General features: G+C 38.5%; 1 protein-coding gene across 1 annotated transcript in view; it reads left to right on the forward strand.

The window, feature by feature from the left end:
* The window catches only part of LOC104169487 (putative RNA-binding protein Luc7-like 2), a 27211-nt gene extending 10331 nt beyond the window's left edge, over positions 1 to 16880 (forward strand). Inside the window, exons 3-10 of the mRNA XM_009710412.1 lie at positions 3207 to 3305; positions 4202 to 4312; positions 4993 to 5136; positions 5607 to 5783; positions 8112 to 8203; positions 9056 to 9085; positions 9986 to 10180; positions 15969 to 16880. Of these exons, the coding sequence (XP_009708714.1) occupies positions 3210 to 3305; positions 4202 to 4312; positions 4993 to 5136; positions 5607 to 5783; positions 8112 to 8203; positions 9056 to 9085; positions 9986 to 10180; positions 15969 to 16137 (1014 nt within the window). The 5' untranslated portion in view covers positions 3207 to 3209 and the 3' untranslated portion in view covers positions 16138 to 16880. The remainder of the gene's footprint in view (positions 1 to 3206; positions 3306 to 4201; positions 4313 to 4992; positions 5137 to 5606; positions 5784 to 8111; positions 8204 to 9055; positions 9086 to 9985; positions 10181 to 15968) is intronic.
* The last annotated feature ends 413 nt before the right edge of the window (positions 16881 to 17293 follow it).

Here is a 17293-nt window from a genome sequence, read left to right on the forward strand (position 1 = left end):
CCAGCCGGTCTGTGATTCATATTAATTCATATTAATTCATATTAATTCATATTCAGTTAACCAGGTGAGCCAAACTACAATAGGAGCTGCTCTGTACTTATTGAGGTCCTCTGCAGTCCTGATCCAGCATAGACTTCTGACAGTAATGAATCATCCCCAAGATGAATTCTTTGCCCGATGCTGCATAACTTATACCAGCAGAAGTCCTTTTTAGCCCGATTTTGCATATAATAGGCAAACTGGTTTAAGAGGTTTGAGTTTGGGGTTTTTTTATATGTCTCTCTGCATTGGGGTTTGCTCATAGAACTTTTAAGACGGACATTTAGTAGTAATATTTCTGCAAAGGTGCTTTCAAAGGATTAGCCAAGGCCAGTACAGGCTGTGTTATGGAGCAGTTTCAACAATGATGTAATTTCTTTAGCAGCAAAGCCAATGGAAAAGAATCTTTTCTCTTGTACCTGCTTGTTCTTGCTCCCTGTCTGTTATGCCACGTGAGTATTTATAAGGCTTCACTCTGGATCAAAGAGGGGAAGGGGAGCCAAAATTTCCTGTCTTCTGATTGAGACATCTAACAAAAAGAAATCCTCCGTAACGCCCCCCTCATCCCCCAAAATTGCCACTAATATTAGTGAAGTTATTCAAGAGTTTCTGACATGGCATCTCAATACTGCGAGAGATCCTAGCTGCTTATGTCCACCATTACATTGCCCCCTACGTATTGTCAGCTCATCCATTTGTGTGGCTGCCTGACAAATTGGGCAAAGGTACACTGCTAAAAAATTGCCTCTGGTTTTGTTTTGCTAAGATACGTTTTACCCAGTCAGTACCCAGATTGTGTTCAACTGCACAGGCAGATGTGCCAGCATGGGGTGGCACAGCGCAGTGATAAAGGGAGGACAGAAGATTTTTTCAGTAGTAATGCTGGCTCAGAGTAATTGCCATCCTTTCGGGCTAGGCATTTACAATTCCCAGTAAGAAGAAAAGAAATCAGAAAATGTACTGTCTTGAGGAGGGCAAATCCAACCCGAATAGAGAGAGCAGCAGCATAAAACACGTGTAAAGTGAACGGTGTGTCATGGTAGTGTCATGGGGGTGCTGGTTTTTTTAGAGTGTGATGGAAGTTTATTTCATGCATTTATTCAAAGTGTATGTAGAATGCATATTCCCATAACGTTTTTCTGATGCTATGGTGGATGTGTTTCAGGCTTTTTGTCATTGTGTTCAGATCGATTAAAGTGTGTTGCTGGCCTTGTCTGTGCATTTACAACTGGAGTACTTCACTTAAACAGGATTGGCCTCGAGTTTTAAGAGTTTAACCCTAAATACAAGTGATCAATCAGCGTAAAGCCAAGGTTTTCACAATTTTAGGAGGATTTTTAAGTTTGTCAGTACAAGTGATCAATCAGCGTAAAGCCAAAGTTTTCACAATTTTAGGAGGATTTTTAAGTGTCTAATTTTCAGTTAATTCTAAAATTTCTTTCATACTGCTTTCTTAGAACTGAAATACTTTCCTGAAAGAGCGCTGCAGTTTAAATGATGTCAGCATCTCATGACTTGGAAATAGATCTGTGTAATACATTGCTTCAAGGTCTCTGTGGATTTGTATCAGTTAACAAAACTGCCCAGGTCCTGTGTAGTTGCAAAAGGAAAGCTAATCTTTTTCTTCTGCATTGCAATTAAATGTTTTCCGAAAAACAGATTTATGGTGGCTGAAGGGTATTTAAATAACTACAGTTTATCAGAAACTTTCAAGTTCAAAATGCTGTGTTTTAACGTGTTCTTTCTGTCCCCAGCATTTGAAATAAACCAACAACTTCCATAAAAATTACTTTCATGAGTTTGTTGGAATGTCTAACTGATTATTTGAGATGTTGAAAGCAGTGATGTTTGGTGGTTTTTTACTGTACTTGTGAGTCTTGAATTGCTACTTAAATGCAAGTATTTTTTTAGTTAAAAAAAGCACTCATTTGGCTCAGATCAGACTTGCAGCAGTTTCTGTCTGAGTTAACACTCATCTTTTATTTACAAAACTCACAGCACAAGTTATTAATTATTTTAGATTTGGTTCTAAAACTGTTATTCAACTACAACAGTAACAGCTTTTTCTGTCAGAGTTCGACTTTCGTTATATGCTTTCAGTGTTGAGAAAGGATTAATTTTTCTTAATATTAAGTGAGCAGTGCCAAGAGCAGGCTTAACCGAAACTGTAAGTGACGCAAATAATAATCACTTTCAATGATTATACATCAGCCTGTGCTTTTGCAGAGAGAGTGCCTTGGTTTTGTTCAGTTTTGTTTCCATTACAAATTGAGTTTGGGGGTTGCTTTGTTTTGGGTTTTTTTGTTGTTGTTTGTGGGGGTTTTGTTTATTTGTTTTGATCATGTGCATGTCATTTTGTCTTGATCACCAAACACATTTTCAGAGAACAGATTGAATTAGAATTCCTTATGCTGTGTGGTATGCAAATTTCAATTTAAAACCAGTATTTGTTACCTAAGAAGATTCTGGGCACTCAGTGGTGGTGTATGCAGGGTTAGTGATGCAGCCTACTTAGATTTTAAGTTTATTCTTCCTTCCTGCCCTTTCTGGAATGGTTTTAGATTACAAGTAAAGTATCTGTACTTTTTCTTCCCTGGTTCTTGAATGTAGTCCAACACTTGGTTCTTCTTCACTCATCTGCAAATTGTTTTGCTGGGATTTGTATTTTGGCTATCTCACTTGAAATGCTTCAAGAACGGTTTTTAAGCAGCACTTACAGTGGTGCTGTGGCTGTAGCTATTTCAGGTGGTGTATATAACTGGAACACAGATCACAGAGCGTGCAGACAGTTCAAATCAAGCATTTGACCATTTAATTGCCAGTTATTTGCAGGGAATGTGGCTCTCCTGGGCTGTTTTAATTCAATACAGGATGTCCCACTTCAGTCACTTTTTTGAACTTTTACTAAAAAAAAACGTTTTTGCAGGACATTAATGATACTTTGCAATGCAGACAGCCATCGTGATAAGATAAACTGTTCATTCTCTCTGCTTTTATTATTTCCCAATTCGTGCATGTTTATTAAAGATCTGGTATTGTCTTATAGCTTTATTAAACTGTCCTTTCATTCCCACAGGGGAAATTATTTGCTTCAGAATATTTGACTGTTAAACAAAATCATGCTAACTTCATTCAAGTGGTACCACTTTCCCTCTGTCTCTTTTCAGAGAATGGACCTTGGAGAATGTCTGAAGGTGCATGACCTGGCATTAAGGGCAGACTATGAAATAGCATCCAAAGATCAAGATTTCTTCTTTGAGCTTGATGTATGTATTTTGTCTTAATGGTGGAGACGAAGCATAATTTGTGTACCTAGGTCGATAAACTGTGCGACCAAAGTTAAGTTTTGGTAGACACAGAAGGAAAGCTTTTGGAAAGTAATTTTATAGAAAGAGGCAGAGAAACCCTTGGCACAGTTACATAAAAGATACATGCCTCTTCATGATTATATGCAAGTATTTAATTTGTATTGGTAGTCATCTCTAGCATCTCTAGGTAGAACTGTTAACAGCCTTCCACAGAACAAATTATGATAAACCTGGATGTTGTCTTAGTGTTATCAAACAGCAAGCAAATGTTAAGGCGGTGTGTTCTTTGAAGAGAGTCTTAAATTCTGTGCTTATTTAAGAAAGTCATTTTGTATTGGGGATAAGAAATCATATGCTATATCTCAGTACACCATAGTTTGAGTAATGCAGTTTTGAACTCCCAACTAGGAAGTTAGTCTTCACTAGGACAAAAAGGTTTGGGGGTTTTCTTGTTGTTGTTTGGAGGGATGGTGTTAATATGCTTAATAGCTTAAAAACGTAGTGAAAAAAGTTACAGTATTGCATGTATTGGCTGGGTGAGGTGAACCTGAATATCCTTTGAAGAATTTTAATGCGTTAGAAATGCTCACTTGTTCTTAGAGAAGACTTGAGACAGATTCACTTCCAAATTTCTGCAAATACTTAAAACCATAGTCTACATGTTGTCATAGTTCTTAAAATGTTGTGTATTAATATATGTGATTAGTCACCATAAACTGCTAGATTATTGCTTACAAAGGTTTCACTAATAAAAACTTAGAAAAGTTAAATCTTCATAAACCTGGGTAGCGTTAAGGCTGATGAAATATTCATGTTCTTGACAGCGTTGATCAGTGTTCTTATTGATGTTTTAGGCAATGGACCACCTGCAGTCATTTATTGCAGACTGTGACAGGAGAACAGAGGTGGCTAAGAAAAGACTAGCAGAAACCCAGGAAGAGATCAGTGCTGAAGTTGCAGCTAAGGTAAGCGTATAAAACTAGTTACTGAAGTCTCTTTGAAGGTCTGTTTTTCTGGGGAGCCAACTTAAGGCTTTGGCAAGCTATCACATCTGAGAATTCATACTGAGGAGGGGGAAAAAAATAAGATGTTTTCTCTGTCCTTCCCCAAACTACCTTTAAAGCACAGAGAGGAGAACATAGGGAAGAGATCTCTATTTTTGAGCTCAGGAAACTTGACTCTCTGTGATACCATGCAATACAAATGTTAGTAATTCTTAGACTTTTTGATCAAAACTTCATCCATAAAGTAAACAAAATTTTACATGCTTTTCTCTAGATCTTCTAACTGAAAAAAACTTTTTATCATTTTTCTGCACATATGCACGTGCTAGGAGGAGTGGTTGTACAAATACTAATTTTGCGAGACTATGTGATATAGACAACAGAATGTGAATAACTGGAAGTTTCTGAACAAAATCCTGCTCTGGAGTCGGTACATAGACTCATAGACTTGGTAACTCGGCCTTTCTCTGCGTATTTTTACATGAGGCAGTTTCTGTTTCACTTTTACCTGAAGAAGTTCTCTCTGCATGTTTCTTTCAATTCTGTCCTACCGATTTTGCATGTAATAACTCGGTAGTAGTTCAGATTGTTTTCTATAATTAACAGCATTTCCTGTGTTAAACCTTTCCTTGTCTTTCAAGGCTGAAAGAGTTCATGAATTGAATGAAGAAATTGGGAAACTGCTAGCCAAAGTAGAACAGCTTGGAGCTGATGGGAATGTGGAAGAATCTCAAAAAGTAATGGATGAAGTGGAGAAGGCTCGGGTAAAGAAGAGAGAAGCAGAGGTAAGTTGATTGTGTAAGGCCTGGGGGATGGAGAGGGCAGGATCCAATAGTAAATTGGTTGACGTCTGTGTAATGCAGGATGTCTTACCTGCTGTCACTTCCTTAACTGATTGCTTCATGTAAAACTAAAGAATTTGCTTTGCAGCATGCCGTAGAGTTAAAGTTTCTACCTTTAAATACGCTCCTATACTGTTAAAATTATACTCACTTCCACTTCCCCAGGGTAGTAATCGCCCCATTTTGTTTAATTTGCAAAACCAGTTGCTGATGTCCTGCTTTTAAGTATGTCCAGTCTTCAAAATAAGGAACCTGCCTTGTATCTTAATGAGACAGTTGCCTTATGAATTAACTAAACGGTGTGCTGGTGTACATTGAATTTGGTTATCAATTTGTAGTGTATCTTTGGTAAAGTGTTATCTTTTGTATTTCTGTGCATTGAGAAGTAACAGTTAGCAAATTTTTTTTTCTAGGAAGTATACAGGAATTCTATGCCTGCCTCCAGCTTTCAGCAGCAGAAACTACGGGTCTGTGAAGTGTGCTCGGCTTATCTTGGTCTTCATGACAATGACCGACGACTTGCTGACCACTTTGGAGGAAAACTACATTTAGGATTTATTGAAATAAGAGAGAAGCTTGAGGAACTCAGGGTAAATCATTCTTACGTTTTTGTGTGTGTATATACATGTGTGCTCCTGCTTAATTATTTGCCAGGGAACCTTAATGGAATATGTCTTTCTGGGAGTGTGAATTTTTTCATAGTTACTTTAAAATTTGGGATTTCATTGCTCTACAGAACACCAGACATTCTAATTTCATATCGGTTATCTGGGTAATTTGATAAGATGACCTCTTTTGCACTGAGGTATATGAAAACACATGTTCAAAGTAATGCATCTTGGGAACAAAGAGTGCAGTTCTACTTGTAAAGTGGAGAACTGTATTTTGGACACCCAGTGATGTTGAAACGTATTTAGCAGTCATAGGCAACAGCCAAATGCACTTTACTTGTAGACAGTTGATTGGCTAAAATATTTAGCAATCATAGGCAACAGCCAAATGAACTTTACTTGTAGACAGTTGATTGGCTAAAAGTAATAATGAGGCTCTTGAAAATACAAAAACAGGTAGTGCGCCTGAGTGAGTGATACTTTGTTTATTTAATTAGGATAAAATGTTATTAGGGCTGGTGTTGAAATCCTCGGTTTTGGTATGAATACGTAAGGAGGATGATAACACATGGCAAAGTTTTCAAAAAAGACCTACAGAAATGCTTGGAGCTCAAATAGCCTGCTGTATAGTGAAAGACTAAAACTCAATTTGTTTGTTTTATCTAAACAAGGATTAGAAGGTGACTTTCGTTCTATAGGTACCAACATCTAAAGAAAATTTCTCTTTCCTTAAGTAATTTTTGAAGGCTTTTAAGCTTAACTGATAATAGATGAAATAAATAAGTTCCAACGACTCAAGGCTGTAGCTATCCAAAGTCAGAATGCAAAAAGATGTATGTCTTGAAGTCAGGCTAGCTATTAAAATAGCTGTTACGGGGAGCTTGCATGTTCTCTATAGCTTGAAGATTTGAAATTCAGTTGGAATATTATTCTAAACAACACTATCTTGACCAGAAATTGTGTACTGGAACAAAAAGTTACTGGAATTATATTCTAGACTTCTGGTATTCAGGAGGATGGATTTGGACACTGACGCCATTTATGATCTTAATATGCAAATTATGGAGTTCAAGGCTCAGTTAAGCATTTAACTGTAGAAATCACTAAAGACAATAGCTAAATGAGTTGAAGCCCTAAAAGCAGAAAATGGTGCTACTGAGTTTGAGTAAATTGGCTTGGTTTATTTTTCATAATATTCCAGCTGTCTTGCATGGATACTATGACTTACCCTTTGGAAAGTCCAACTGTTTCTGTTGACTGTATTGGCAATTTAGACTCCTAAATGTAGGAGCCTCCTTAGATGCCTAGGACAGATTATGTGTGCTTCCTCTCATCCCTCCATGAAATTATGCAAGGAGTCACTTGAAGAAGAAACCTTGCTTGTAATTTAGTTACTGATATTGTACAAGGAAGTATAGATATAATTTGACATAAAGGATTGAAATAACTGATTATTTACACCATTCGGGGGAAAAAAATGCATGGATAATTATTTCACATTCCCAAAGCATCAATAAAATAATCTTTTTAAGTACTTCGCTAACAAAAAAAGAAAACAATAACTATCCCCTCCTTCCTCAGAGCTCTCCTCAGAGATCTAATCAAGATGCTGCTGGGGCAATTCCACATCTCAGAAGAAGGTCTTTACAAAGAGTTGAATTTCTTGCATCATGTCCAGAAGGTGGCGAGACTTGGGTTTGGCCAGATCTCCAGTTGTGAGTTCCACATCTGAGGGCCCTCTACTGAGCGTGCCTTGTCCCCAGTAGTAGTGAGTTCAACCTGGGGGCTATCAGCTGAAGCATCCTCTCTAATTATATCTCATGTTCACAATACTGAAACAAGTAGCCTCAAAACTAGGTATTAGCCCAACCAAGTCCTTTAAGGATTTCTTTATGTCACAGCGTAGCTGAAGGAGTTAATAAAACAATTAACTCTTCCCAGTTCTGATTCCTTTCTACCTTTCCCCAGTGGCCAAAATATGATAGGATTGGCATGGAAACCCTCACATTAAAAGCATGACTTACTGCTCTGAATTCCCCTTCATGGAAAACTTAATATAACTCTACGTATTTCAGGTCTTTGCGTAACACCCATCTATTTGCTGCAGCTCTTCTGCAATAACTTCTGTTTCTTGGAGAAATAAAAATAAATATATATACTGAGGAAGAGAGAGGGAATAATACACACAAGGGAAAGGGAATATACATGAGGGAAAGAACTGAACATTAACTGTCTAGATTATTTTTTAGCACCTTCATCTGAAAAATTTTGAAATGTAGCTTAATGAATATGTTCCTTTGCTTCTAGAGGATTGTGGCTGATAAACAGGAGAAACGAAATCAGGAACGTCTGAAACGTAGAGAGGAGAGGAAAAGAGAAGAAAGGGAGAAACTAAGGAGGTAAGGATCTATTTTAATTGCATATACATAATGACCTATTTAAATTTAATGAGAAACCTATGACGTAGTTCATACACATTTCTAAATCTGCAGAATCACAATAGTTTGCATTCCTTGGAAACTTAGAAGGATTGAGAGTGAATTTTATGTCGTAACTCTAAAACCTGAATTGTTTTCATAGAAAACCTTTTTAAAAACTACAGATAGAAGTGTCTCTACATATTTGAACAAATGGCCTTTAAATGAGATAATTTTCAGGTGTATGCCTTGTTTTGAGACCTGGCAGATGTGAGCTTACACACATGTGAGTTTCTAACATCTGTTAGATATTTTCTTTATAGATGTTAGAAATTTTCTATAGTGGAAGTAGTTCAGTGTACGACTGAGGAAAGTAATTCCCTGTTCCTCTATGAAATAGTTGCTTCCAGGCCTTGTGGGGCTGGAGTGGAATGGAGTCTGAACTGCAGTTCTCTGGGCGTGTTAGCTTCAGAGGTTAACAGTGTTGCAGTCTGGTAATACACGCCTGACAAGAAAGAAGGGAGTACTGACTTGAACTGTAAGCTCAAATTCTGTGGGAGGGGTGGGGATAAAAAAAGCAGATTAGGTATTCTTTCGGGGTTGTACTATGGTGGGCTCAAAAATAAAAAACCAACAGTTGTCACAGGGATGTGTTTCCTGGTAAATATGCTACAAAGTTGTTAACGTCAAATAAAAGGCTTTTAAACAATTGCTAGTAAAATAAGAAATAGAATAACAGGTCAACTAGTCTGGTTTATTACTACTAATTTGTACTTTATTTGATACTAAGATTCTGTAAGAAAAATTTGATTTACTATTCTCCATTTGTTTCAGGTCCAGATCCCACAGCAAGCATACCAAAAGGTATATAAATCTGCAGACGAGGAATACGATCAGTGAAGCCAGCCTTTCACAAGCTGGAATATGATGAGTTTGTCTAGCACTATTTGTCTGTAAAGATGGACATCTTAAACTAAGTCATCTCTCTGTGTGTTTATACAGTATTTAGCACCATGCTACTGAGTTTATACATGTATGTCTATTTTGTGGCTACTACAATGCAACTTTTGTCCTAAATAATGTTTAGAACACAGAGAATTGCTCTTTCTTCAAAACAAAAGCTTACGGTTAATACCTTTCGGTGAAAACTCATGTTTTGAAAATCCTAAGCACCAGGTTAACTCTCAACAGATCAATAGTACAAGTTTCCTTCCCAGCCTACACAGTTTGAAGGTCACCAGTGAGGTATTACTGCAAAGTGATTTTAATAAAACAAAATCATGAATTTGTATGGTGTTTAGAACCTTCCAGACTAGTTTTATTGTCGTAGCTATGGGGAGGGATGTAGTCCTGTTTTCTCAGAACATCATAATACATAGGTTCTGGCAGATGATCCCTGTCACTGCATCATGATGTTCTACAACTTTGCCTGATAAAGACGAGATTTTAAAAATAAAACTGTAGATTTTTTTTTTCCCCGTATTTTTGATTACTTTAAGAAGCCTGAATTGGCTATGCTGTAACCATACATACAGTCATGAATTAACTGTAAAATTGTCTGCATTAGTCACAAAGGAGTTTGCAGGATTTCTAATGTTGCTTCCCCCTCTCTGTTTGCCTGTGATAGGACAATGCAGTAGCTCTCAACACTGCAGACCATTCTGTATACAGATTTGCTTATGCGCAGAGTGCATAATATTCACAGTACACTGATAGAAGTAGCTGGTGAATGCGGTGTCTGGTTTGAGTCCTTTCTGTTCCTAGATCTAGGTCCCGAGATCGCCGCAGGCATCGGTCTCGCTCAGCCTCCCGGGAACGAAAGAGAAGAACTCGCTCCAAATCCCGTGAGAAACGCCATCGTCACAGGTCTCGCTCTAACAGCCGCAGCCGGAGTCGCAGCCATCATAGAAGCAGGCATAGTTCCAGGGAGAGAAGCCGAGAACGCAGCTCCAAAAAGAGGTAAATGTTGACCTAGAAATAAATGGCTTTTCCTAGATGCATGATGAGAATTTTTACACTAAATTAAGTTTACATTTACCACTTGGTAATTTAAACACGTTTTGAGACTGCGTCAGATTTCAGTTACACCTTTAGCATATTTATGATTTGACATACCATAGTGACTTTTTTTTTTAATAAAAATAATAGGGTTATATATTCTCTCTGTTTTGGACAAGAGATACGAGGTATTGATGTCAAGTTGATGATATTACCAGATTCCTGCAGTGTAGAAAGTGAAACAGTTGATCTCCATTTGAACCCAGGGATATCAGCAGTCATCTCACTGTCAGACATTTGTTTTTTCCCTTGGGCTCTTGTTGCCAGCATTGGAACCTGTCTGTTGAGTACTGCGCTAGATAAAAACAAGTTTTAATATGCCTGAAAATAAATTTGTCGGATTTCATCAGAAGATGTTGTTTTGCAAGGAAAGTGTCTCGAGCCCTCATTGAAGGATTACTGCAGTGAGCAGTCTGGGGCTGTTGCTTTTGAATGACTCAATCGCTGTCTGCTCCTGAGGATTTGCTGACTTATTTTAGATGAGTGAGGTAAGCGTAATTTAGAAGAGTGTTGGAATTGCACAACGAGGCATCTGGTAGGGAGGTCTGCTCATAACCAGGATTCCTTTCCTGTATAGGTTAGCCACTGTGGCATAGCTTTGAGTGCAGTACAGTGGACGGGGTGCCCAGTCTCAAAACCCTGACAGAGCGTCAACTTGCAAGAAGAGAAAAGGTCTGGTTTTGAAGTGGCCACACATGCAGGGTTTATAATTCAAATGATTTTAGGAGTTAAATCACCAAAGATGGAGAAATATGTGTTGAATGTGTTCAAGTATCTCATGGGCTCTTTGCCCTAAAAATGAGCTTTTTTTCTTCATGGAGTAGGAAGTCCCATTGTGCTCTGTAAGGGAGCACCGAAGACAGGGTTAATCCAAGTCTCTTTTGTTTCCTTATTTCTGTTGCAGATGGATAAAACTCAAATGTCCAGCACTCTAGTTGATATAATCAGTAATGTCTGGTATTTAAAATTCTTCAGGGTGTTCTTTAATGTCCTAAAGTCACTATTTCAGACTCGGCAATTTCCATCTCGATTGTAACCTGTTGTCACAGTTATCCTAAAGAGCATGCCTCTCTTCAAGGAATTCACAGTGGCAGATTAGCAAATCTTCAAACCTGTAGTTTGTCGGTCTTAAAACAAACATTTTCCTTTGAACCAACACATCTGTTGACTTGGATGAACCAATGTATAGAACATATGCTCAAATTGTCTTTAATTCTTCAACTTTGAAGTCCAACCTTGCAAGACTCAATTTCAGTCCTTCAAAGAAAACTATACTGATTGATTGTTCCGGGATTCTCATCGTAGTTGTTCAAACTCTCCAGTATGATACGCACAGCGCAAGTGATGTGTTGTCTTCTGTATGTTGGCAGAGAAATACGTAAGAACAAGGAAATGGTGTGGACCATTGGTCCTATCCATATAACAGTAAACCTGTCGATCTCAGCTGCCAAAGGTGAATTGAAAAAGCGCAAGGTGATTTGAAGGTGAAGTCCGTGCCCTTTGGCAAGATGCTGTCAAAGGATAAGCCCTTCAAACCTTGTTTTGTGTGCATGAGTTAAAAAATAGAACATACTTTGGGGCACAGGATTTCAACCTTATGATACTCAGTACTGGAAATATTTCTCCTGATGTCAGTTCCTGCCCTGAAGGAATGACACACGTGTGTTGGAAGAATCCTTGGCACAAATAAGAGCTTTGCATTACTGCTAACTTGAGGGAAAAAAATGCTGTGCCATCATTAGCAGCTCATACCTCTTATTTCTCCAAGATCAAGCAAAATTTTTGCCCTTAAAGTATGTATGTTTTGTTTTCAAGAGACTGAGGAATCCTGAGAGCTGTGACCTTGCTGCACTGGGACGAGGATAGCTATTGACCTTGCAGGCAGGCTGGATGCCTCATTTTTAGAGATGCCCTTCCAACCATTAGAGCTGCTTTTCCCATGAATGTGGGAGAAGTCTTTCTATTGAACACGACACCACTGTTGATGCCAGAATCCCAAATAAAGCTAAACTTGCGGGCTCAAGTGTATTATACTTCGTTGTCTGCTAAGAACTCTTTTTCTAGTCCAGGGAATTACTCGTTGCCAAATCCTATTTCTTAATTATTTTTTTTTTGGAGGAATTTCTTAAAATCCTGATATGAGATACTTTTATTCAAGCATGCCTTCCTTAAGCTGAAAACACTCAGTTGTCCAAGAAATTCCAGCCAAGAATAGTCTGGAAAATAAAAGACACACTCCAGCAAGTTATCTTCTTCAGGAAAGAATTGTGACCTTTTGGTTTTGAATAACCACATAAATTCAGATCTGGGGAAGGTGGTGCTTTTGCCAAACTCTTGCGGAAGAGCAGAGTCCGACACCAGAACCAACAGAAAGACGACTGATAGCTGCAGCAGTGGCAGCCCATGGTGCTGCTTCTTCTAGAGCCTTAAGAGAAGTGTGGAGTTGTGGTTGCTACGTGGGAAGAGTTGCATCGTTTTATGTTAACCTAAGGCCTTCGGTGTGATTTTGGGGGGTTGGGGGGGAGGGTTGGTTAAAGTACCGTAAAAGACAGTTATAGTAGGCTGCAGAGTCCTGATGTAAAAGCTATTTATGAGTCTGGGTGTTTTTCAGTTTGATCACATCCATTATGACTTCAACACGTAAGCATACTAGACAATTGGACTCCTTACTGGGGAAACTCTTGGTGTCCTTCTGGAAGTCATTTTCCCATTTTGTTCTGTGTGACAACATTATCACAGGCAAACATGTGCTGAGTATTGTTGTTTGCAGCAACCATGCAGTTCCTTCTGGTTTTCCTGTCCGCCCTTCTTCAGAAAGTATTTTCCTAACAGCCTTTCACGTAGAATGAAAACCTGCCACCTCTCAGGCGTACTTCATTCTGAAAGTAAAGGGATGTTTATTGTGTGCTGTATCTGAGGAGACGCTACAAATACATACATTTGTCTGACAAATGCATTTTCTTTAACCTGTATCGTCATTCACCCTGTGAACAGATGGATAGATTTAAATCTCTTAATGGCTGGGATCTCATTTCAAATTTATCAATATAAGGAGCAGGCCTCCACGCTCTGTCGGAATGACTGAACATACACGAAGTATCTGGCAATAGCAGCCACGTGTCTAAGATAATGGGAAGCCATCTAGTGATAACAGCAACGTGCCTAAGGTAATAGGAGCCCTAGGTCTACCCAGGCTTGGATTACTGGCTTATCAAGAGCAGGTCTAAATAAAGTCCTGCTTTTCCTTGCTGTTAGCTGTGAGTTCCAAATAACCAAAATGAATCATCTTTCATCTCATTAGAAACAAAATATGTAATTTGTGCTGATTGATTTGCAATGAGAAGGTGAGTGTTTGCAGTTAGATGTTGAGACACATGCTGGATGATAAGATCAATCATGACAGCAGACCTAAAGGTGGGTGAATTGAGAGATGGTTGTGTCAGTACGCTTGAGCTCGCTTACAAGGGTTCGTGGGACAAGGGCTGATGTAGTCCCGTACCGACAGTGGGTGGACAGAGTACCTGAAGTCATAGGGTGGGGCTTCGTTTCACCTGGCTTTAGCTGACTAGGTCAGATGTAGGTCTCGTGAGTCTCGTTACAGACTCATCTGACGTGGTTTTGTGTCTATTTTAAGATGAGACAAATCGTGCCTTAAAGTGTCTATTTCTTCTGCTGACTGTTAAGGAAATCTGGCTGACTAGCTTAGATGTCTACACTGCAGACATTTAAAGCTGCGTGAGATAGATCCCACTGTTAGTATTTAGATTTTTTTTTTTATATCTTTCAGATCCTGGTTGACAACAGAATATTCTAGCCCTATGCTAATTCTCTGCTGTGGCAGAGAAGTGCAGGCTTCCTTTTTTTTTTTTTTCTTTTGGACAAAGCCAGAGGGGAGCACAGGCCCATTTAGTCAAACATCTCACCCCTTGGAAGGTTTTGAAACTGTAGCTACTGCCAAGGCTGCCCCGGGGTTTTTGTCCAAGACTACTTACGAATTTTTTTTTGTCCTGAGACCCAATGCAGTCGACTATCCACAGATACTGTCTTGGAACCAGTATCACATACTACAGCACGATTCATAGTTGGTGAACATGACAGTGTGGATGCTGCCCACGTATCTGGTGAAGGGGTCAGTTTCTGCTGAAGAACCCACTTGATCAGTTGGGAAGTAATGCCTTTCAAGCTTCTAGATAATGGAAGTCTAGTAGAGGCTCTGATTCTAAAGGCTATACCTTGCCCTCGAAAAAGGCAGGAATGGTATTTTAATTCTATACAATTGCTTTAGCAAGCAGAAGACTTAAACTTTCAGATCGCTATGCTTCGATTCAGTAGAGCCAGTCTTCCTTCTTGTCAACTGATTAGAGACTCACCTGTAGAGAGATGGGACGGCCGGATGAATGCATCTTATATTCCTCAAAAAATGTGTTGAACGAAAAGCCAAAGCTGTGGATGGCATCACGTCGTACCTATCTGCCTAGCCTAGGATTAATTACGAGAGTTAGCCCAAGTCAGCCAGTTTGGAAGCATCGTTACTTCTTCAGGGAACTTGCAGCACAAAATACTTGTGAAGCAGCTCTACTAATTCCAGTATTAACTTCTTATTTGGCATGTAGCTCCTCTTCTTTTTTGACATGTAGTTTGTGGACTAGGAATAATGCCTGTGGATCAGTCTTTACAGCTGAGGAACTGAAATGAAAGGTCACTTCTTTGTAAGCTTATAAAAGGAAATTGGTGTAGGAGCATTTTGCAGACTTGAGTTTTAAGGTGATGACAGTAACTTTCTGTAACTGGAGAGAGTGCAGTCTCACTGTCCAGTACACCAGATTTTTTGACTAAGAAACTAGTGGCTAGCTTTATAGCATGCTGTTAAGATTTTTCTGTGAAAGTGTGTATTAGAATCTTTTATGATTGCAGTACATCTTAAAATGAAAATGTGATTATTTTTTTTTTTCAACAACAGGCTTAGGTGTATTCGATGAGGGAATATAGAGGAGGATGTCTAATCTGGTTTTTTTCCAGTACAGGTAGCTCATTTAATTTAAAACTACATGGATTGTTTAACAGAACAGCTCTTTTCTGGCTCCATTGCAAATGTTTTGGAAAAGCCTGTTATCAGAGTAAAATACCTAAAAATGACACCACCCCAACACTGCAAAATCACACAAGGGATAATTCTTCTAACAAAACCTAATTGTAGCACAGATTACGGATGTGTTTGATATTTGTCGTGCAATAGCCTCATTCCAGAATTGTGCAAGTTGATTTCTCACTGCTTTTAATCAAACTCCCATTTTTAAACATGTTTTTTAAGTTTGTAATTTATATATCTGAGAGAGGCTAGATACGCTTCTCAAGCTAGAGACTACAGATGAGAAATTTCAATTAAACTTCTGTTAGTGCAAGCTTGAGGGCGGAGGTTGGAAATAAGAGATTCAGTGAAGCACAGTGACCTTAATCTGGGCTCTCTAATAAATGCAGATTAAATTCTGCCTCTAACAATGTTTGTCTTTTGAAATGGGAAGTAGGAAAGAGAGAAGAGTAGAATGATTTCTGATGTCTTCTCCTACACTTCTGTTTATATCAATCGAAAGTTGAGTTGGAAAAAGAAGAAAAACATAAAATCAAAATGCTGTTTGATAGCTACAGATTCGTGGCTAACTTGAATTCTCAAATTTACGGCACTTTTCAGATCCTCAAAAGAAAGATCTTCCAGAGACAAAGAGCGTTCAAGAGATCGTGACAGAACATCGCGTGATAAAGATAGAAGCTCAAGAGAGAGGTCACCGCGGGATTTCAAAGACAAGAAACGTTCTTATGAAAGTGCTAATGGCCGATCGGAAGAGCTCAGAAGAGCGTGAAGCAGGGGAGATATAACTGGCTGTATATTCACCTGATCTCTAGCTTCCTATGGAGTTGCATACTATGGTTTAGTTTACAGTTGTTCAAAGGGACACCAGTGAGCAGTTCCAGACACTGATCCAACTAGGGTAGATGTACAGTATATAAAAAGTGGTTATAACCAAGTCAGAATTAAACCCCATCAATTAATGATGCCTAAAGCTGGGTCCTGGACTTCCACCAAGTTGTAAAACTTTTCTGAAAGATTTCTCTTTATTCAGGACAACAGTTTTATGTACCAAGATGCAGAGCTCAATGTTTTTAATCTCCTTTCCAATACAAGTTAGTGAACAAACTATATTGTACTACTTGCCTTGGGTGCTTTTGAACCTTTATAAATTCTCCAATTCTGCTCCGGTCAAAACAGCAGCATTGAAAGGTTGTATTTGGGGGGAATTTTTTTGTTTGCTTTTTTGTAAGAGGGTGGGTGGATGGATATTAACTTTTACTCTAAGGTTATGTTCCCAGGGATTCTTTTTTTTTTTTGTTTGGGAACCTAGGAGTTGATTACAGTGGGAGCATTTAGACAGGAATGTGTGCTGGAGAAAGCGGAAATGTCTTTTTACAGTGCCTATTTAGACTTGGAAATTGAACAGCTGTTGCATTACATCTTTTTTTATTTCTACTTAAATTTTGAAATCAAAGCCAGTCCCATATCTGTACCATTTGATTGGTATGTGTTCAATATATTTGTTTTTTTCCATAAGGACTCTTTCTGCTTTTTCTTGTGGGGTACATCCTTAATTGTATTAAAAACAAACAAAAAACCAGCAACAACAAACAAAAATTAAGAACAAAAAAAAATAAAAAAAATAAAAAATGAAACCACATTGTCCAATAACTTAACAAGGAGATACCGGTCTCTTAGGGTGGTTACTTAGCAATTCAGTCATTTAAAAGCTAACCGTTGGTTATTAGAGTTTGTAACATAGAGCTGTGCTCTAGGAGAAGCAGTCTTTCTGATTACAATCCTGACCATCCTAAGATCTTTAAAGGCAAAAACAAGTGGAAACATAATGACCATGGCACAACCACTAACGCCTTAATGACTTCAGCTTCAGAAAGCAGTATGTCATTTAGGTGCCACTTGCCTTTACATAGAATCACAGAATGGTT

Source organism: Cariama cristata, unplaced genomic scaffold (genome assembly GCF_000690535.1).
Source record: "Cariama cristata isolate BGI_N322 unplaced genomic scaffold, ASM69053v1 scaffold21101, whole genome shotgun sequence".
Lineage (NCBI taxonomy): Eukaryota > Metazoa > Chordata > Aves > Cariamiformes > Cariamidae > Cariama > Cariama cristata.